The sequence below is a fragment of the Colossoma macropomum genome, unplaced genomic scaffold (assembly GCF_904425465.1).
Source record: "Colossoma macropomum unplaced genomic scaffold, Colossoma_macropomum, whole genome shotgun sequence".
NCBI lineage: Eukaryota > Metazoa > Chordata > Actinopteri > Characiformes > Serrasalmidae > Colossoma > Colossoma macropomum.
The window spans coordinates 26764610-26780715 of NW_023494803.1; the positions used below are offsets into that span (position 1 = coordinate 26764610).

The 16106-nt window shown below is 40.4% G+C and overlaps 1 protein-coding gene across 3 annotated transcripts in view; it reads right to left on the bottom strand.

Annotated features, from left to right (window-relative positions):
• The window catches only part of kif26ab (kinesin family member 26Ab), a 99694-nt gene that overhangs the window by 21483 nt on the left and 62105 nt on the right, over positions 1–16106 (bottom strand). For 2 of the 3 annotated variants that reach the window (XM_036593134.1, XM_036593136.1), the window contains one exon: positions 200–383. In XM_036593134.1, coding sequence (XP_036449027.1) covers positions 200–383 — 184 coding nt within the window. Of the gene's footprint in view, positions 1–199; positions 384–5281; positions 6019–16106 lie in introns of those variants that run through there. The other variant, XM_036593135.1, reaches the window with a different exon arrangement.

Genomic DNA, 16106 nt, shown 5'->3' on the forward strand with positions numbered 1-16106 from the left:
TGTGTGTGTACGTTTATCATGCCACTTAGCCTCACCTGTATGTGTGTTCCCCACTGAACAGGGAGATGTATGGCTTTGCATTTCCCCCAGTCACTTTAAGAGCAGAAAGCACTGCTCTTTATTCATTGTCAAAAAGAATGCATTTGCAAGCACACCCATAGTTCCTGCACGTTTACGTGTGTGTGTTTATCTCTCTGACCTTGCCCATGCCGGGGTTCTCCTTGGCCTTTGAGCCGGCCCTGAGCAGGCATGGTGGAGCGGGCGGTGGGGAGAGCTGGAGGATGTTGCTGAAGTTGGTGGGGTAGATGGAAGGCTCTGGGGGCTGCAGCACAGGCGGCTGGGCCTTCTTCCGCTTGGACGAAAGATTCAACTTCTGTGCAGCCCTACCAAAGAACACAGCGTACACTTCAGTATAAGCAGAGCAAGTAAGTGGAAATGAGCTGCATGAAAGAGAAAAGGTAGAAACAGGTATAGCAAGCTGAATAAGTCTTTCCCTAAACTTTTAAAGTGATAGTTTGGTAAATAAAAAAAAATCTAATTTCCCCGTTCCCCGAATGTAATTGATCAGCCAAGATCATACTTCTTTTGCTTTGCTTCTTTCTTTTTGCCTTGAGGCTAATATAGTTATCAAGTACTGGAAGCTTATACTCATATAATATCAGAATCAGATCGGTAACAGCAGATATTTGCTAAAACAAAACTATTCCAAACCAGTATTTGGTTATGTATTTATTGCAATCTAGAAGAGCAAAAGGTTTAGTGACTTTGGGCTATTGTGCTGCATTTTATTCTTTTTATTGAATTTTTTATTAAATGAACATAATATTTCCCTTTAATGTAAATCCAGAAAGTCTCAATTTCTATTTTTTTTCCAAATCTTTATGTATTTGGATCAGTAACAGGCTTCAAGGTGGCTGCTAGTGTTTCAAGCTATGTGATGTACTTTAGCCATTTTCATAGTTTATAGTACGTCATACAGTGTCAGGAACCACATAAGCAAGTCTACCTGAGATTATAAAATGCTGTGTCCTTTCTGAGACACCAAGCTGTTTCTACAAAACCAAATCAGGCCTGACATAATAATAAACTGTTTCTGTTGTCACATGTTGAATGTTATTCACAAAACTAGAACCGTTTAGTCTGGTTTAACGTCCAAAGCCCTTCACTCTGTCAAGAAAGCTTTTCATCAAAAGCAACCAAAACAAATATTCACTCTCATTCAGGTTGGGGGGTAAAAAAAATCAATCCACTCTTTTGCTGATTGATTTAATGGTATAGTTTGACATTTGCAACCCAACACTATGAAATCAGAACTGAAAGGTCAAAAGCCCCCGTCTCAAAGCCAAAGTAAACACAGACAGGCCTCACTTTCTTTCTCTCGCTCCACAGGCTACTTCACCCAACCCAAATGGGTGCATTATGCCCCAATACCCCCAAAAAGCACTCCGTTTTTCAGAAGGAAACATGAAACTGTAGCTAATGGGGTCAGCTCAGTCATTAGCCTTGACATCAACCATTTGCTGCCTCTGACTCTACAATAACCCAGCCATAGTATTGACATTAATCTCACGATTCACATGAGATATAGTCTTAAATTTCCAGGTGGAAGTGGTGCATAAAGACCTTAACTGAAACAAAAGCTTACTTGATAGGAGGACACACCAATAACCTTCAGATGAACTGTACAACAGCTCTGGTCATTAAAATTTACTATGAGGCTACTACAGCTCTATGCAGTGAAAGAGAAACAGAATAAGATAAGGAATATGAGTAAAGATTAGGGGTATTTACAGCCAAACTGGCTGATTTGCTTTTTGTGTTTCTTCTTCACAGTATTCAAATGCACAGCATTTGCACATTACACATAAAATTCTGACTTAGGTTGGTCAAAATAAAAATAAATCAGCTGATTTATAGTAGAGTTTGACTGGGCCATGAACTAGGACACTTCTCACGGCAGTAGTAGAGTTTGACTGGGCCGTGACGTAGGACACTTTTCACTGCAGTAGTAAAGTTTGACTGGGCCATGAACTAGGACACTTTTCACCGCAGTAGTAGAGTTTGACTGGGCCGTGACGTAGGACACTTTTCACTGCAGTAGTAAAGTTTGACTGGGCCATGAACTAGGACACTTTTCACCGCAGTAGTAGAGTTTGACTGGGCCGTGACGTAGGACACTTTTCACGGCAGTAGTAAAGGTTGACTGGGCCATGCACTAGGACACTTTTCGCTGCAGTAGTAGAGTTTGACTGGGCCATGAACTAGGACACTTTTCACCGCAGTAGTAGAGTTTGACTGCATAGTGACATGGACACTTTTTACTACAGTAGTAAAGTTTGCCTGGGCCATGAACTAGGACACTTTTCACTGCAGTAGCACAGTTTGACTGGGAAATGAGCTGGGATGCTTTTCACTGCGGTAGTAGAGTTCAGCTGGCCTGCAAGCTGGGAGACTCTTCACCATGTTTTGTTTGCTGTTGATTTAAAATGTTGCTGTAATTGTAAAGTGTCCTTGGTTTTGAGAAAACCTGCTACACAAATCAACATATTATTAATATCATTATTATTATATCTGCTTATTTTGATTTCTGGCTAATTACGATCAGGCACCTCTAGCAAAGACAAAGGACAAAACGTGAAAGAGAATTGGAGAGAATGCAAAAATACAAAGCAAAAGGGAAAAAAGACAAAATGAATGGGAACACGGAAAAGCAAGAGGTAACAATTGATGTCTAGGTGCTACAGGTAGCTCTCATTAGGAGCCTTATAGGCATTGGTCTGTGTAGAGTGTATGGACTGCACTAAGTGGAGAGGAGCTGACAGGCTATATCTGTCTTATGCACCAACACTACGGTGGAGGGAGGGAATTACTCCGACTCCCAAAATGAGAAAGGGAAGAATTCCCCTGAGACAGAAACTACCAGCAATTTAAAATAACTCACATTTTAAAGGTGACTTAAAAGTGCTGAATAAACTGTTTAAAAAGTTCTTTCTCACAACCAAATGGGTGCATCACGGCCCAGTACTACAGTATGCTTTGCTCCATACAGTGTCAGCGTGAATATTTGTGAGGCGTGAAGAAACGTTTCTTCATGTAAACAAAGTTATAGAGAGTCAGTGATGACAGAAAGTTCAAGAGAGTGTGTGAGTGGGTGTGTGTGGGATTCCATAGAATATGCGGCAGGGTGTGTGTGTGTGTGTGTGTGTGTGTGTGTGTATGTCATCTTTTCTCCAGCGAGCAGACTGCTCATTAGTCTAGTCACTATCCCTTCGGACACGTGTGTGTCTGCGCCTGTTAGATGCCCACCCGTCCTCCCTCCCTCATTCCCTCTCCTCTCTGCATCTCTCTACACCTCCAGGAGTGACAGACTCTCTCTCTCTCTCCCTGTTCTCCAACCCTCCTTTCTCTCTTTCTGCTCTCCAGCCTGCAGCGACAGCCCAAGAGCACAATCAGGGAACACACCGCTGGCTGATGAAATAATTATAGCATCCAAGAGGAATACAGGAGGAGTTGCTCCCTAGGGAACCGCCGGCCCGCGAGAGAGGGGTGTGTGTGTGTGTGTAAGTGGGAGGGAGGGAAATGTGTTGTGAAAAAGCTTCACATGTGTGTAAGAGGAGGAACAAGACAAAAAAAAGAAGAGAAAAAGAAAGAAAAGGAGAGGACTGGGACTGGCAGAGTGCTTTGTGCCGTGTGATTCAATGTCAGTGATGTACAGTAAATCTCTGTAAGCAGTTCTGAGCTTCATGTAGAGATCACCGCTGCATGATATAGGGGAAAATGTCACACCACTATATATTGGGGTGGTACAACAATGCAATCAATTTCTGAATTAAATTCGATTTCTGTGGTGTCTCAATCCAGTACATTTTCAATAGAGCAAAATAAGGACTGTCTAAAAATGTAACACATTAATTTGTTCATTTTTTTCATTTTCAGCTCACTGGAGTATTCATTATTGTAAAAGTATAACTTTTTAAACAAAAATGTGCTTTATGATGCTCCAATTAAACACTTTGGCCACAAGCTAATATGTTATCCCCAAGCTAACAAACTAGCTACATGCCAACTTGCTAGTCATGGTACAACACAAAACGATATGATACTCTGTGATATAATTTACTAAGATATATTGTATTGTAACCTCCCTAATACATATCCCTAACACATAAAAATATAATATATATTTTATTAAATTGTATCACAGTGTATTGTTTTGTCATATTATGTCATGCTGCATCATTGTATTGTGACTAGTGTGTCAGCTTGTGGTGCTAGCGATACACATAAATCTTTGGCTTTACTATATATATATATATATATATATATATATATATATATATATCTCATGTGAATTTCTCAGCTCATCAAAAACCCAAAGAATACCTGTGATTAGTCATATCTATGATAATTGCAGCTCAAATACAACATCCAATGTCTGGAAGAACAATACTTTTTCAGAATCTCAGCTTACCTGCATTATTTTATATGTCCTTAAAATAAAAACCAAACTTAGTTTGCATAATCAGTCTGTGTGCACTTCAAAAAAAATACAAATTCTGCAATGCTAGAGTAGTGGGGAGGGGAAATGGATGGAGTGGTAAGAGTGGGGACCCTTCACCTTTCACCTTGGACGCACACACTCCATGTGTTGGCATAATGAATGAGAAGGAGAAAGAAAGGGCAGAGAAGGAGAGAGTGAACGAGAGACCTTGTGATGTGATGAACCAATAAATGAATGTGCACTAACAGCTTTACTCCACCTTGTATGCACATTTGTACACTAATGGGGAAATTAATTGCTTATCCCATGTGCCCTCCCCTCCCTGACTCACCCCTTCCCTCTCTCCCTCTCACCTCGTTCTCTCTTGCCTCTTTCTCTCTCTCTCTCTCGCCTCATTCTTTCTCGCCTGTCTCTCTCGCTCACTCTCTTCCTCTCTGTCTCTCCTATCTCTCTTACACAAGAAGCTGGCTCAGTTTCTAGATGGACACTATCCATAAAGAACATGCCCAAGTGCCTACACTCTCTGTTGCTTGTCCACCTGTTCAACCCCACTGCAACACACCTACACAGACACGGCATGCTGTGCATGTGGTTCTTGCAGTAATGAACAGCATCTCATATCACTAAGTAGCATGCATGCTTGGACAAATCACTTTCAGAAACAGAAACAGAAATATTATCTATACAAGGGAGGGAAATAAAGTAAAAAGGGGGGAGTACCATTGACCTTTCCCTTGGGACACATAGGCACACAAAGCTAGAGTGAATGAAAGTACTTACACTTCTTTCCAATCCATCATCTAACGTAGTGAGCAGTCAATTTTGCCAGAGAAAGGCAAAAACCATCAAAGAACAGACTGTAGTCCACATGTTCATATCCACAGTGTGCCATGGAGAGGGAGGAAAGATGAACTAGCACAATTTAAAAAGTGCAGGACCTCCACTACATTCTCTTTCACCTCTAATGATCCTCTATTTGTAAAAAGACAAAAAAAAAGCACAAAGCAGTTGCTAGAGTTGCAGTGGGAGAAAGTGCAAGACCAGAAGGATGTGGAGTGTGGGAGGGGTCCGAGGCAGAGAAAGTGGAGGGCAAAAAGTCTCTCTTCACTGCACATTTCCCATGTGCTGCTTTACTCCACAAAGCATTAAGCTGCAAATCCGATATGTTCCACACAAATCTCACAGTGCAGGTCCATTAACTCCAAGGTGGCTTTTCCTCACTCTATGTCTTTTCATCTCACTTGTCATTCACATTCTTTTGCATTTTTTATGACCCCACAAAATGTTCTTCTGCATCCTTCTTCTCTTCTCTTTCCTCTCTCTCTCTCTCTCTCTCTCTCTCTCTCCTTCCTCTCTGTGTATGTCCCTCTGCCAGTGGCACTTCATTCAGTCCCTCTGTCTTTTCCTCTTCTTCCTCCGCTGCGCGCCAGGATTGAAGAGTGGATGAAATCCTGCAGTCGTGCTGCTGGAGTAACGCTGCTCTCTCTCTCTCACTCTCTCTCACACATACACTCTCATTCACAGACACATGCATGGAGTCGCTCGCTCCCTCCCTCTTTTTCTTTACACAGCCCTGCCCCTTTTTACTCCCCACAGCCAGAAAAGGAGTCTACACTGCGCGAGGGAGCGCCTCTCTCCACCACTCTCTCTCTCTTTCTCTTAACACACACACACACATATGCCCCTCGCAGCATGAATACTTCATGTGTAAAGGAGCCCCTTCTTTTTTATATTCTGTCCCAGACTTCAAACAGATTTGCTTAGTGTGTGCTTCATGCCTTCATGTGTGTGCGAGTAAGTGTGGGTTTGGTAGAGGAGGGGAGAAAAGAGAAAGACAGGAGAGAGGAGGGAGAGATGGAGTGACAGAGGAAGGAGATTTTTGTGTGTCCATGCGCTGAATGGGTTCCCATGTAAAACTGAGTAGCTCACTGAGCACGTGCTTCAGTCAGAGACGTGATCAGTGTGATGGGTGAGATAATGCTATTCATTATCACAAACGCCAGACCAGTAGTGCACTGTGTGTGTCTATGTGTGTGTGTGTGTGTGTGTGTGTGTGCGTGTGTCTGCGTATGTGTGTGCACAAGAAGGTGTCTTCAGGTGCTGCATTAACCAAAGCCGCTCTCAAACCGGATGCAACAAATATTTGCCTGGTGAAAAACGGATGCAAAAAAACAATTTGCTTCTGGTAGTGGTTGATTTCGAGTTAATCTACGTAAACTTTAGCTCTGCAAATTCACAAAACATCCAAGTGTGAGCCAGTAGAAAAAACACCGTGAGTTTCTGAAAATAAATAAACAAACAAATAAACAGAGGATCTGCACTCAGTAAACATAATGTCACGTATCTCTCACACTCACAGAAAAGCAAATTAGTTAACCAGCTAATATTAGCCGTTCACTAAACTTCATGTTCTTATGTTCCCTCCAAAAATAGGATTGCACATACCTGCCCTTGGCTCACCCCAGTGAAGAAAAAGTGAGGTGACAGTCTGATGTGACCACAGTTTAAGACTGATTTAGATAAATAAATAAAATAGAAACACTTTATCTGAAGGCTCCCTACACAAAGCCTTCATAACACATGCATAAGCAGTGAATAATGCATTTAAACAGCAATACTTGAAGGCCTTGATGCATGTAATGCCCTGATAGAAAGAGAATGATGCTTTGTAACAGTGTTATAATTGTCTATCACTTTAGTATAACTATCATTAAATATAAAACATCAAATGTGACATAAGACATTCATAAATACTAGTGTATTGCTTTTTAAATGTCATTCAGTGCTTGCGCATGTGTTACGATGCCTTTGATGCCCTAAGATTATTGGAAACAATGCTTTATAACAGTGTTATAAATGAAACCAATATCCATGTCTTAAATATAAGGACATCAAACTCCTTCATAAAACAAAAAACGTGATCTTGGGAATAATGACATAATACCAACGTACTGCTTTTTAAATACATTATTCAATGCCTTTCCATGTGTTATGATATCTTTGGTGCATTTATAGATTATTGGGAATGATGTTATGACAATGTTATAAAATGTAATGTTCATCACTTAAGGATACCTGCATTAACTTCTTTCATAAAATATAAAGCATATGTCATCTTGAGAACAATGGCATAAGCTGTTTATAAACACTAACAAATGTTTTATACATGTTATCCAATGCTTATGTATGCATTATGGCCACCATATGTATTTAAGTCATATGTTTCTGACAGAAACGCCCCTGCCCTTTAGTTAGTAAAAGAGCAAGAGAGGGAATAAGAAATGAAGGGAACAGCACTAAAGTTCTTGAAGTGAGAACTCCATATTCCCTCGACTGCCAATTTGAGGCGGTTAGACAGAGAGCGTGTGTGTGGGAGCGAGCTCTGCAGGCTGAAACTGAGTCTCGCTCTCTGTAGCTCGGCTTTACACACTGCCCTCCTAACACACTGCCCTACATATGCGCACTGGAGTGCACAGTCCTGCTGCCTTGCACAAGAGAATAGCACAGACAGCACAGTAAAAACCACACACAGACACACAGACACACGCTTCACAGTCACGGTTTCAAATCTCACACACGCAAGATCGTCTGATATCCGTAATCGAGTTTGGCTGCAAAACGCCATTTGTCACACTCTCTATAACACACCGAAGTGAACGCAAATCTAGTCTAACTGGAGGGTCACATTTCTTAAAAAACAGAATGTCTGGACTGAAAATTAACCCTCAGAGGTCCCTCATAATTACTCATTTCTTTAAATAGCAAGTTAAGCCATTACATTTACATTCGATTTACATTATGTATCAGCATGCTTGCTGCACTTACGGCTTTTTTTCAATTGTTTTGATGTCAAGAAATTATAAAAAACATTCAAAAAATGTAAAGGATGGGTTTGCACAACCTTTTACACAACCTCATTTCCATCAAATTCAAATCAGAATAAAATACAGAAATGTTGTATTGAGTAAAAGTTTCAAATTCATCTCTGACAGAATTTCTCTGCTTGTTTCAATGAGCCTGAATTGCACCACACTTTCTTATCCCCTGCAATAAATTCAACACTTAAGGGTTTCAGATTCTAAGCAGGCAGCTCAGGTGTATTCAGACTGAATACAAGAAAAGAAACAGTCTTTCAACAACAATAAAAAGAATTTTTAAAGTGATGCTACACCAGAATTGCACATTTAACCAAACTGCATGCATTTTTACAAGTTCCCTGTATTCCTGTCTGCTTGACTCTGCTCTAGTAGCTTTTCGTCCACCGCTTTTTTCTTTTTCCTTGTGATTCATGCTGCTGTGCTCTGCACTTCTCTTATCTTCCCTCTGTTTCTTTCTCTCTATCTGTCTCTGTCAGTTAATTCAGTCCTACACTTCCTCTCTCTTGCTTCTTCTTCTTCTCTTTCGTCCCCAGCTGTGTGAAGGGAAGAGAGGATGAAAGGAGGGCTGCCGTACTGCCGTATTCAGCAAAATAATCACAATATGGAGAGTGACCAAGCACAGTGTTCATATCTTTCAGTCTCAGCCAATAGATCATATATTTGCCTGAAAAGAAGACAGCTAGGAAAAAAAGAAAGAGAACAATCCATTCAGAACCATTTATATCAGCAGTGACAAAGCCTTGCTGATACGAGGGCCACCTGTGAAACCAGAGTTGGGGAAGCATTAGCAGCAATCGATGCAGGAACGTTACAAATACTAATGTGTGTATCGCTCAATGTGACAGAGCAGCTGAAGTCATCGCTCTCTTAGGCTACACTAGCAATACCGAGCACAAGTGTGAACATTAAGAGGAAGAAACAAAGAGCTTGGAGGGTTGGAACTCAAACACACACTGTTAGACATAAAGGTTCTGTGCAGGAACATTTCTTGTTCATCAAGGTACAAACAATGTAAATGTACCCTCAAAGGTATAACAGTGGTTTTAAGTTCCAACTGTGTCCCTTAAATAAGTTTTTGCCAGGTGAAAAGTATGTATTTGTACCTTTTCATAACATAATGGTTTTCATGTTGTTATAATTATGGTACAATTATGTTCCCTGACTAAAGGTACTGAGATGTACCCTTGAGGGTTCCACCCCAGTGATGAGAGAGATACCGCCCCAGTGACAGTTTTGTACCTTCTGCACAAATAGCATAAGTATTATGTGCAGAGCCAGATAGAATACATGGGTAATACTTTGCTTGAAGGTTACCTATACAGGGACTTCATGCCATTAATTGAAAGGAGACTTTCATGAGGTATATATCATTATATTGATTTAAGAGGCCATGACTTAAGGTAACTGACAGCGTTTCCACTTGTAACGCTGTTATGAAGTATCATTTCCAAGTAATGTGGCAGAGACATAGTTAAGAGTATCATCAAACCAGTTCATATACTTCTACTTGAGTTAAATTACAAAAGTACAATTTCTAATAAGAGGAACTTGACAACTAACTGTTTTTCTGCAGCCCAACATGCCTCTTTAATAGAGCTTGTTTATCAAAATAACTCAAAAAACTTTTATTCCGATACTTAAGTACTACTACTGGAGTAAAACTGACCAAAAATACTTCCGCATTTAATATTTTCCTCTCTGTATGAAACGGTTCACTTAAGTTTGAGAGCATCAAAAACTCATATCATAGAGCTGATATATGGCGATTCAACTAGGCCTCTGCCTTATATGTTCCATTACTTTGTAATGATGTTTTATAACAGTGTTATAAATGGAACAAATGTCTGTCACTTTAGTTTAAGTGCCTTATGTCAATGTAATAATGTAATTCATAAACCATCTTACGTCATTTTGCAAATACTGGCATAAGCTGTTTATATTATTGCTTTATAAATAGCGCATTCAATGCTATTCAATAGATATTTTACGAGGTCCCTATGTAGGTAACCATCAAATAAAGCAATATAAATGCATATGTTGTTGCAAAGCAGGGCTACAAAAGATTCCTTAGGCTTTTGCTAATAAAAGGATAAACATGAGTAGATGTGTGTGTATAAGAGCATTTTGGTGTGGATGTGTGGAAGTCGATGTGTGTTTGTCTAGGCAGCCTATCTACTCTAGTGAGAACCAAACCATTTAGCTTGTTGTCAATAATCTTCCCAGACCCTGTTTTCTGCTATTCAGCTTTTGTCAAATTAGCAAGAAGAATTCCTCTGGCCACGGGAGTCATTAGCCCTGCAGACCCATTAGCTTGTTTGTAAGGATCTCTCTCTCTCTCTCTCTCTCTCTCTCTCTCTTTCTCTCTCTCTCTCTCTCTCTCTCTCTCTCTCTCTCGCAGGGTCAAGATAGCCCTTGTGGCTAATTGCCACGTTGGCCCTATTTACCATCCCTGACATTTTGCTTTTTAGTTTCAGGGTGTTTTTTCCTTCGCCCGACAAGATAACAGTGCTCTGACCCTTCAGGCAGGGATCAGATCACTCAGGCTGATATCAGACTACATTACCCATGCATACTCATCTGTGCCCACCCTTGTTTCACTCAGCTATCTATTACTGTAAGACCAGATCACCTTTTTTTTAGGGAATCCATTCTACTGGTGGTACAATGTCAAAAGAGCAGATCTTGAGTAAAAGATATGACCCAACACTGAATGAATTTCTACTCACCTGTCCACAACTTACTTTCTACAGGGATGATTTTAAGCTTATCCCGACGCCTTAATGACCACTATTGATCTGTAGCCCAGTAATGTGAATTCTGAATGCTGAACTGTGTCCTGGGGCCTTTACAGATTTGGCTTCTGTTTTTGTGAGTCTGATGATATCAGCCACTCCCCAGTAGCAGAGGGCAGTTCTGCTGTTGTTAATGGATAAGATAATGAAATAACGTCATTAAGGAGTACCATTAACCTGGGCTGGCAGTGTCTCGCAACATAACCAATTGCCTTTCTTTCAATGTTTAACCCTTAAATGACCAGGACCCAAAGTTTTATTACACACTTACACACTATAACCTAAGAACAACTCAGCCCGTTTGCATTGGAGTCCCTGTAGTAACTGAATAATAAGCCTTAGTATGTAATTTTAAAGGGTTAAACAAAGTAATTTAAGAGCCAACTCCTTTGTCCAACATTTCCAAATGCATGATATAATTTCAGTAAGGACATTATTTTCAGTGCTAGCTTGCAATGTTAGCAACTACTGCAGGGTAACGTAGTGACAGCTCCATCCTCTGCTGATTAAGAAAATGATTACATCATACTAAGGGCACCAAAAGATGATGTCATCCTCCACAGCAGCTAGCTCCAGGCCATGAGTTGTGCTAAGATTTAGTAGCAGGGTCAAGAGGCCGCTAGTCAACACTCATGTGTCACACAAAGTGCCTTTAAGGCCCCACTTCATTTAGCTGGCTTACTCCGAACTATGGATTAAGCACGTGCATTAAGTGCTTATGAGTATTCCTGAGCATTCAAAGCTCTTCTGTCGTTATCTCATATTTGACATTTGTCTAAGCATACTCAAACTCTCCACCTAAAGCCTTCGGCTAATGTTAGCTTCACCCTAACGCATGCTCAGTCATGCAACTGTAGCTATACATATTACACCAGTGGAATGCCAGTACAGGATATATGTGGAGTAAACAAGCTTTCTTAAAATAACCGCAGACACATGGCGCTATGTTGTTTGTGCAGTAAAGAGGGGCAACATTTCTTTCCCATGAAGGGAAAAGGACAAATGCAGAGGGACAGCGATGGAGAGAAGCTTGTGGGTCTGCGGCGAGATACTCGCTCCTGTTGAGAGACAGCAATGGTGAGAGCGCGAAGAAGCTACTGATACAAACTGAATCCTACTGAGCGTGAGCAAATTGTGGGAGCGACATATGACATTAGTCAGTCTGTGCATATGCTTCCGCCTGCCGCTCTCCACATGTCTCCTGCACTACACTCCTCACGGCACCCCGCACTCCTGATGAAACAGTCAGGATAATCAGTCCATCACTATTCACTCTCTCCGCATCGCTCTTTCTCCTTTGATTTAACTCCTTTATCTTCTTCTTAAATCATTCATCATTAACTACTCCCCCACCCATTCCCTCTCTCTCTCTCTACTCTCTGTCTCTCTCTACTCTGTCTCTCAACCCTCTCTCTGTCTGTCTGTCTATTCCTTCTTTCTCTCTGCTCTCTCACTCTCGTTATACTCTTCTCTTATTCTCCTTCTTTTCTGTCTGCTCATACATTTCTTACTCTTTCTCTCTACTGTCTTAAACTTCTTTTTCTCTCTTCTTTCTCTCTACTCTCTCATTCTATTATTTTCCCTCTCTCTCTCTCTCTCTACTGTTTCCTTCTTTCTCTCTCTCTCTCTACTTTCTCATTCTTTTTATTCCTCTCTCTCTCCCTCTTCTCTCTCTCTAGTTTTCCTTCTCTCTCTCTCTCTCTCTCTACTATCTCTACTCTTATTCTCTTATCTTCCTCTCTCTCTCCCTCTTCTCTCTCTCTCTAGTTTTCCTTCTCTCTCTCTCTCTCTCTCTACTCTCTCATTCTTTTATTTTCCTCTGTCTCTCTCTCTACGGTTTTCCTTCCTTCTCTCTTTTCTCTCCTCTCTCTCTCTCTCTCTCTCTCTCTCTCTCTCTCTCCCCTTTTCCTCTTTCACTTTTAATTATTTTGGTACAGTTTAATGGTTAAGTCTGTAACTGAAACTGCTGCTGCTATTGCAGCAAAGTCTGAGTGGAATCTGGCTTCAGCTTAATGAATCTGTCAGAATCTGTCTGGTGTCGAGTGTCCACCTCGGCTGCATCCACTGATCCATATCCATCAAATCCATTTTCAGCTGAGTAACTGTGGTCTGGTATTTTTTTTTGTATTATGGTATGCATATGGGGCAAAGTGCAGCTCATAAATGATAATGCCAACTGATGCAAGAGTATTTAGGCCTACTGTGGCAGCCGATTTCACATTAAAATGGAAAAGTGGTTTTGTTTTTTTTGTTGTTTTTCCATCTGCTCAAACAAAACACACGAGACATGAGAAATGAATAACCAAAAGTGCACTTCTGTTTATCACAGCTCGCCACTCCAGCCTTATCTGAGCCTGTTCTAAACCAAACAGCACAGAGCAGATGTTTAGCTCCACCCTAATATTCATCAACAACCAGACCTCTTGACTGGAGGGCACCATCCTTGGCACCATCATGCTGCATACTGACTATACTACGACACATGACATGAATGTGAGGTGCTATAATTCACCAACACATAAAAATAGGTTTTTAGGCTCAGTCTAAATTGGAGAATATCAACATTTATTTTAGAGAATGTAGTGGTTGGAAATGATGATGTTTTAAAAGAAATATGGGGCATCTAAAGTTAGTCACAGTCCTCCTTTGAAGAGAGCATGCTGTACTAAGTTAATTCATTCAACCACAGAGTAAATCATCAAAGGCCAACAAACAAACCACAGATTATTTATTGCCTAAACGTAAAACAGAATGATGTCAACAGTGGAAAATAGAGGAAATATGTTACATTGTGGAAATACGCAATAAAGAAAAAGGATTGAAGTATGAAAAGTGACTGTTTCCAGACTGCTTATAATGCTTTTCTTACACTTACAAATCCAAAAAAAATTGGATTTTTGAATTTTGAGATTTTTTGCATTTTATATTTCCATCTATATTGGTACATATGTCAATAGAGAATGAAATACAAAAAAGTGCTTCATTCGGATGGAGAGAGAGGACTGCGGGAAAGAAGGAGTCAGCTCAGAGGTGCCTTGGTGGAGCATTCGTGTGATCACACTATCCCTCTCTGAGCTCCGCATTTTGGCTGGGAGCCAGCCAGCAGCTGTCTGAGCAAAGGTAAATCATTTTGAGCCTGAGAGTAGAACACTGAAAAATGATGGCTCGGGTCGTGCCGAGCTCAGGCAGGGATTGCTTTATTCCCCCAGCAAGTCTGGCTCAGGAATCCCTAGCCAGCCCAAAATAAATGAAGCAGTTCCAGTCTAAATGGAAAACATTCTAATTAAAAAGAAAGAAACAGGGAAAGAAAATCCCCAACTCCTTAGTGCATTCGGAAACAGCAATGATTTTAGCACTTTTTCCACCCTCTGTATATGTGTTAGAGGAGAAAAAACTTTAATCCCTTTATCTATTTTGTATGTAGTAATTGCACACGGTTATTATATGAGTAAAGGTAAAGCAGTGCACGGAAAATTTAAACAGGGAAAATAAACCAGCCTGATTAAAACAGCTAACCTAATTATGAAGCACGCTAAGCACACAAACGTCTACACAGCTGGCTGACTTGCTTTGAAGCCCAAATTAAGAGGACTGGCCCGTTTCATTAATAAACTATGAAGTATAACGACCTGTCGCACTGGCACGAACATTAGCATCTACAAAAATGACACACCAGACTAAACATGCCACAATGTGCTATGACTGATGACCTTTTTCTTGAACTAATCCTTCTGTCTGTTCCCAGGAAAGCCTGCACTGACTAACATACCCACAAGTAGGTGCCGAACTCTAAACTTCCTGCTTCCTGTGCTAGTTATGTGACTAATAAAACAGTAAAACTCAGACAACACTTTCACCCAACACCCCAAACAGCACCGCAAAGTCTAGCCTCCTATCTCCCAACAATGCTGGAGGCCAAGTCGAGACTCTGTCTTAAGTACCGAAAAGGAAGGAGTTGTGGGTGATGGGGGTTGAGGTTAGTACTCTCTTCTGTTTGCAGTTTCCTAAATTGCCCCCTCAATGGCATCCCCAAACACACAGGATGTGCAGCTAATCCTGGCTTGGCTGCTCCTGGCTTAGACACGGTGGGAAGGAACCAAGAAGAAGCCATAAAGCATGGCCAGGCTTTTTTTTTTTTATTTAATGAGTTGCATCATTCAGTCCTGGGCCTCTGGAGTAGAGCACTGAAAAGCTGGGGAATGAAGTTATCAACATGTTGTCAGCTTTTTTTTTGTTAAGATGTTTTTAGAGGTGGGCAACATGATGATATCATATCATAATATGTTGTTTGAGAGAATACTGTGGATATTTTCATACATAAGTCTAGGGGTGTCCAATATAACAATATATTGTAATTTCTCAGCATATTGTGGATGTCACTAGTACTTAAAATAACACTGAAACTGCACTTTTTATTACAAGGAGATTATAATTAGCACTGTTTATTGGGATTTAGTGTAACACAGTGATTGAAATGTTAAATAGTAATGACTGTATTCATAGGTTTTGATAGTAGTTTTTTAATGTGATACTGCTATTGCATTTTCTCTGTTGTTTGTCTGTCTGTCTGTTGTGTAATGTATCATGAAATTTTCTTTAAGCAATATATGATGTGATTATATATATATATATATATATATATATATATATATGTATATAAATATATATATATACACACACACAATTGCATGTTTCATTACAAAAAGAGCACAGTCCTAGTTAGTTGGATATCAAGTAGTGCTGTTGCTTATCAAACCCCATAAAAATGAAACATTCTGATGCATATTGTATATCAGAGAAATGTCTTGAAGTGTCGTTATGTGATATTTTTGCCATATCACCCACCCCTATATGTTTCCATGCGATTTATAACCACTGAAGAGATCTAGGCCAGCTTATGTGGAGAACTTCTTCACTGTTCAGAAAAGCACAGCT